The sequence below is a fragment of the Adiantum capillus-veneris genome, chromosome 23 (assembly GCF_014529385.1).
Source record: "Adiantum capillus-veneris isolate H3 chromosome 23, ASM1452938v2, whole genome shotgun sequence".
NCBI classification, from domain to species: Eukaryota; Viridiplantae; Streptophyta; class Polypodiopsida; order Polypodiales; family Pteridaceae; genus Adiantum; species Adiantum capillus-veneris.
The window spans coordinates 145,605,297-145,610,935 of NC_140953.1; the positions used below are offsets into that span (position 1 = coordinate 145,605,297).

The 5,639-nt window shown below is 38.1% G+C and overlaps 2 protein-coding genes across 2 annotated transcripts; both read left to right on the forward strand.

Moving 5' to 3' along the window:
- The first annotated feature begins 576 nt into the window (after positions 1-576).
- LOC147428765 (uncharacterized) lies at positions 577-2,068 on the forward strand. Its single transcript, XM_086496894.1, has 4 exons — positions 577-1,023; positions 1,188-1,412; positions 1,511-1,757; positions 1,836-2,068. The coding sequence occupies exons 1-4, from the start codon at positions 577-579 to the stop codon at positions 2,066-2,068; spliced, it is 1,152 nt and encodes a 383-aa protein (XP_086353020.1).
- A 566-nt stretch (positions 2,069-2,634) lies between these two features.
- Positions 2,635-4,841, forward strand: LOC147428766 (uncharacterized). Its single transcript, XM_086496895.1, has 3 exons — positions 2,635-2,968; positions 3,143-3,513; positions 3,711-4,841. The coding sequence occupies exons 1-3, from the start codon at positions 2,635-2,637 to the stop codon at positions 4,839-4,841; spliced, it is 1,836 nt and encodes a 611-aa protein (XP_086353021.1).
- Positions 4,842-5,639: the final 798 nt, after the last annotated feature.

Sequence of the window (5,639 nt, forward strand, 5' to 3'; positions counted from 1 at the left end):
AGATATCCGAGCTACCTCAAATAAATTAAGTGCTTTGGCTAGATTAATTCGACCAAAGCAGCGTTAAGTTTCTCAACGACCTAATCCTACTAATGGTAGAAATATGTAATGTTTTGTTGTATCTTCATCAAACTGTTCTTTTTAATTGGGTCAAGCCGTTGTGTCAAATGTATTTAGTCCTACTTATGATAGAAATATGTAATGCTAAGTTGTATCTTCATCAAACTGTACTTTTTAATTGAGTCACTATCAATGTGTCAAATGTATTTAGGTTAGAGGATATAGCTTGATGTCCCAATTTATATTGATTTTTATTATGCATAAAGATGTTCTTTTAGTGACAAATCCAAATTATATGAGATCTATTTGCACCTGATTTCATAGATGGTATCTGGACCACGTATATTATCACCTGGTCATGCACAACGTAGTCGACTGTGTGATGATTCGTGAAAGGCAAGGCGCCAAATAGCACGAGAGAGAACAAGGCATTCACTACAAAGTACTATTGGAACTTTATTGGAGTGTAATGAAAGGCAAAGCATGCATGATGTACATGAAGGAAACTCTGAAGCCATGAATGTTAGGACAACAATGAACTTAGTAGAGGGAAACTATTCTAAAGTAGAAAAGCACTGTTTGTCCATCCGCTTTGAATATCCAGCGTCTCTCCTTTTACATCACAAGTCTATGGCACCAGTTCTATCCAAAAAGTATGTGTTGCACAACTTAGGAAGCTTAGATTATGTTTGCTCCAAATGTGGAGCAAAGGCCTGGAAGGATGAAGGAAAGACTATCCAAACATTTGTGGGTAAATATTGCTGCTCTGATGGAAAAGTCCAATTACTTCCTTTGAATGAGCCACCAAATGAATTGAAAGATTTGATGAGCTCAACCACAACAAGAAGTAAACAGTTCTTACAAAACATTCGAGGATATAATAATGCATTGGCATTTGTGTCTCTTGGTGCCCATATCGATGAGACTATTAATTATGGTGGGAGAGGTGTATACACTTTTAAGGTTCACGGCTCTGTCTATCATAGTATTGGTTCTTTAGCGCCAACCGAAGGACAAAATGAAGTCCCACACTTTGCACATTATATTTTTTTGATACTGAACATGAGTTGAGCAACAGATTGCATCATGTTTCAAATTTAGATCGTAGTATTCTAGAGTGTTTACAGGTGATGATGCATAGAGTAAATCCTTATGCAAATGCTCTACGATCTCCTGCTTCTTTGTCTGGAGATGCTATTGTACCCAATATGAGGATGGTTATTGCGGAGAATCGTTGTGATGGTTGGCAATATCTTGCTCCAAGGGGTTCTGAAGTTGCTGCAATTATGCCAGGACAAGGGGATGATAGAAATATTGGCTATCGCGACATTGTACTAAATTTTGACACGGGGGTTTGAAAAGAATCTCCAACATGCATCGAGCTTACATGTCCTTATTGTATGTTTTATTATTTCCAAGTGGAGAGGATGGGTGGCATCTTTATTTAAAGACTACCGATGGAAAAAAATTGAGTCAAAAGCAATATTATGTCTTTCGCTTACAAATAAGAGATGATACTGTGGAGTGTCTTCTTCGAGGAGGTAGGCTATTACAACAGTATGTCGTGGATGCTTATAGTACTCTAGAGGAGTCACAGCTTTTGTGGATGCGAAATAACCAGAAAACACTCCGTGGTGAAGTGTACCAAGGATTGGTTGACATGGTTGAGGCTAGAGATGGCTTACAGAGGGCTGAAGGTCAAAATGTTGGCCGTAGAATTGTTTTGCCTTCGTCTTTTGTTGGAGGTCCTAGATATATGTGCCAACTATTTCAAGATGCAATGGCAATTGTTCATAGTAGGGGAAAACCGGATCTCTTCATCACATTCACATGTAATCCACGATGGAAGGAAATAGATGATGCATTACTACCTGGACAAAGTGTTGTTGATCGTCCTGATCTAACTATACGAGTGTTTTATCAGAAGTTCCAAGATATGATGCATTTACTTATCAAGCAAGCCGTATTTGGGGAGGTGATTGGACATGTTTCAGTGATTGAGTTTTAGAAGAGAGGTCTTCCTCATGCACATATATTGTTGATACTTGCATCCGAATATAAACCCATAGATACATTACACTATGACAAGTTGGTTTGTGCAGAGCTCCCTGACAAGAATGGGTTTCCAGAATTATTTGATGTAGTGAGTCGTTGTAATGTTCATGGGCCATGTGGTCCTTTGAACCCACGTTCTCCATGTATGGTTGATGGTAAGTGTAGATTCAAGTTTCCACGAACATTTTCTACTTCTACAAATGTAAACGAAAGTGGATATCCTGTGTATATGAGGAGAGATGATGGAAGATTTGTTACGTCTAAAAATTACAATTTAGATAATCGTTGGGTTGTTCCTTACAGCCCTCTCTTATCACTAAGATACCAAGCCCATATTAATGTGGAGATTTGCTCAACTGTCACTGCCGTGAAATATCTTTATAAGTATGTCTACAAGGGACATGGTCGAGCCACTGTTGTCCTTCAAGATGGTGAAGGACTACTGATGAGATCAAGATTTATCTCAATGCACGTTATGTTTCTGCATCTGAGGCTATGTGGAGAATATTTGGCTTAGACATGCATAGTGAAAGGCCAGCTATTCAACGATTGCAAGTACACCTTCCATTACAAAATATGGTCACATTTCAAGATGGTGATGATGTATCACATTTGCTAGATAATGAGCAAAATAGAAAAACTACCTTGACAGAATGGTTTGTTGCAAATCAAAATTATCCTGAAGCAAATAGCTTCACATATACTGACTTTCCAAATGGTTGGGTATGGAATAAAAGTCAAAAGGCATGGTCTCCACGACAACAGGGTGTTTCTATTGGAAGAATGTATAATATTGTCCCTACTGCTGGTGAGGTTTATTACCTACGAATGCTTCTCAATATTTGCAAGGGATGTAAGTGTTTTGAAGACTTGCGTATGTATGATGGTTACGTCTATCATACATACAAGGAGGCATGTATAGCTAGAGGATTATTGCAAGATGATGAAGAATGGTCAATTTTCCTCCAAGAGGCATCTTTTTTTCAAAATGGGATGCAGTTGAGACAATTGTTTGCAATCATATTAGTCTTTTGTGAGCCACTTCATCTGGCTGCTCTTTGGGACAGGTTTTGTACTGAATTTTGTGAGGACTATGTTTATGCTCTAAGGATGCGTATTTCAGATGCAAGTGTGCGATTTGATGTGGCAAAAAATCAAGCATTGCTTCATATAGAATGCTTTTTGCAACAACATGGCAAGAGGCTTTGCGATTATATGTTGCCTACAATAGACTCAACATTGGTATCCTTAAGTGAAAATGGTGCTATGGCTGAAGAAACAATGTTCAAGGTTGATGAACAGTGTAGTATAGCAGATTGTATGGAAACTTCCTTAAATGAGGATCAACGAGATGCTTATCACCAAGTGCTACAAGCTGTTGACACACATTCAGGGAAGGTATTTTTCCTAGATGGTCCTGGTGGCTCATGAAAAACTTACTTATATAATGCACTTCTTTCACGAGTGCGAGGAAGTTGTAGAGTTCCTCTTGCATGTGCATCCTCGGGTATTGCAGCTTTGCTTTTGAGTAATGGAAGAACTGCTCATTCTAGGTTTAAGATACCTTTGGAGCTTCACTCTGAAGCAACTTGCAGGTAAATAGTCAACTTGCAAAACTTCTAAGGAATGCAGCTTTACTTATATGGGATGAAGCTCCCATGACACATCGCTATGCGTTTGAAGCAGTGGACAGAACTTTAAGAGATATTATGCAGCGAGATACTTTGTTTGGTGGAAAAGTCGTTTTGCTTGGAGGTGACTTTCGACAAATACTACCTGTTGTACCAAAAGGTAGTCGTACAGACATTGTAAATGCTTCCTTGTGTCATTCTCACATATGGAAATACACGAAGATACTGAGGCTTTCCAAAAATATGCGTATAGTTGATTGCAGTTCAAATTCACTTAAACAAAGTTTTTCCCGTTGGGTGCTTGATATTGGCAATGAGGTTATGGATGATGGAGGAGACGTAGACAGAGTCAAAATACCTTCACACATGATGCTTCCAGGAAATAGTTTGGCAGATCTCCTAAGCTTTATATATGGAGATTTGTGTCATTTGCAAGATCATGCAACTTTTTTCAGAGATCGAGCAATACTTGCTCCACGGAATAAAGAGGTGGATTTAATTAATGACTATGCATTGCAAAGAATGCATGGAGATTGCAAAGAGTATTTGAGTGCAGATTCAATTTGTATGTCAGAGGAAAACACATATTTGTACACAATTGAATATCTGAATAGCCTTACTCTTGGTGGTGGTTTTCCACCTCATGCTTTAGTCTTGAAAGAAAATGCTCCTATCATGTTGCTGCGCAATTTGGATCCAAAACGTGGATTATGCAACGGAACTAGATTGATATGCAAGCAATTTTATCATAAGGTAATTGAGGCAGAGATAGTTACAGGATCAAATATTGGAGAGAGAGTTTTTCTTCCAAGGATTGACTTTATTATTGGAAGCCATCAAGGGCTTCCATTTCAAATGAAGCGTCGTCAATTTCTAATCAGGCTTGCTTTTGGGATGACTATCAACAAAGCACAAGGGCAAACACTTGGAATTCTTGGTTTATATCGTGAGTCATTGGTCTTCTCTCATGGACAGTTGTATGTTGCAATGTCACGTGTACGAAGTACAGCTTCTATGAGGATTGTTGTCAATACTGAAAACACTCAAGCGGAGTGTTACTACACTCCAAACATTGTATTTAAGGAAGTATTATAACTAGCGAGCTCATAACAATAAGTTCAAATTGACATTGTGGCTCTCACTTAAAGTCAGACACACTTGATGTTAAATTTTATTCATATCTCTTAGATCAAAGTATTTCCCACAGATGGATCCTTGACGCAGTGCCTTCTATGTAGTGGGTCACATCACTGAATTCATTCGAGGTATTTATCTTCTTTTTTAAATTAGTTTATTATTAACTTGACCTATTATTTTCTTGAGAAGATTGTCTTATACATTGACTTACTCTGTTGAAGATCCACCGCAATGGAGGGGAAGAGTTCTTGCTATGTTTTTGGTGATCTTATTTGATCAAACTCATATTATATTGTAAGAGTTTTTATATATGATATATTTGTGGTTTTAAGCTTTTATTGCTCTACATAATTCATGGATTCCTTTGCAGAGATCACTCCCATCGAGGTTTTATCATCGTAGGTGTTTATGAAATGCTCTACTTAGGTAGAGATATGTCCATGGAAGTTCTTGGATATTACCATGTTGCCTTTTCTTCGAACCACGAGCATCGTCAAATTCAAGTTAATATTTGGTTTGTGAGTGATGAGAGGCCAGTCAATGCACAACAGGTGGGGGTTGCTAGAGACCGCACTACACCATATCGATTGAGGATATTTACTCAAGTTGAAACACCACCCCGTATCTTGCAAAATGTATACAACATAGGTCCTTGGACTTATAGAATCCCTAACGTGGTCTCTCGAAGGCTACACTTTGAATAGCTATTTTGTATTGTCTCTTTGTGAAGTTGTGAAATTTCAAAGTCTTTTGAAT

Excerpts from the sequence above, each read along its gene's own strand:
- LOC147428765 (XM_086496894.1), top strand. The coding sequence starts at position 577 with ATGAATGTTAGGACAACAATGAACTTAGTAGAGGGAAACTATTCTAAA. Across the intron at positions 1,024-1,187 it reads GAGGTGTATACACTTTTAAG|GTGATGATGCATAGAGTAAA; the intron begins GTTCACGGCTCT and ends GAGTGTTTACAG. Across the intron at positions 1,413-1,510 it reads TACTAAATTTTGACACGGGG|ACTACCGATGGAAAAAAATT; the intron begins GTTTGAAAAGAA and ends CTTTATTTAAAG.
- LOC147428766 (XM_086496895.1), top strand. The coding sequence starts at position 2,635 with ATGCATAGTGAAAGGCCAGCTATTCAACGATTGCAAGTACACCTTCCA. Across the intron at positions 2,969-3,142 it reads TCTCAATATTTGCAAGGGAT|TCTTTTGTGAGCCACTTCAT; the intron begins GTAAGTGTTTTG and ends CAATCATATTAG. Across the intron at positions 3,514-3,710 it reads TTGACACACATTCAGGGAAG|GTAAATAGTCAACTTGCAAA; the intron begins GTATTTTTCCTA and ends AGCAACTTGCAG.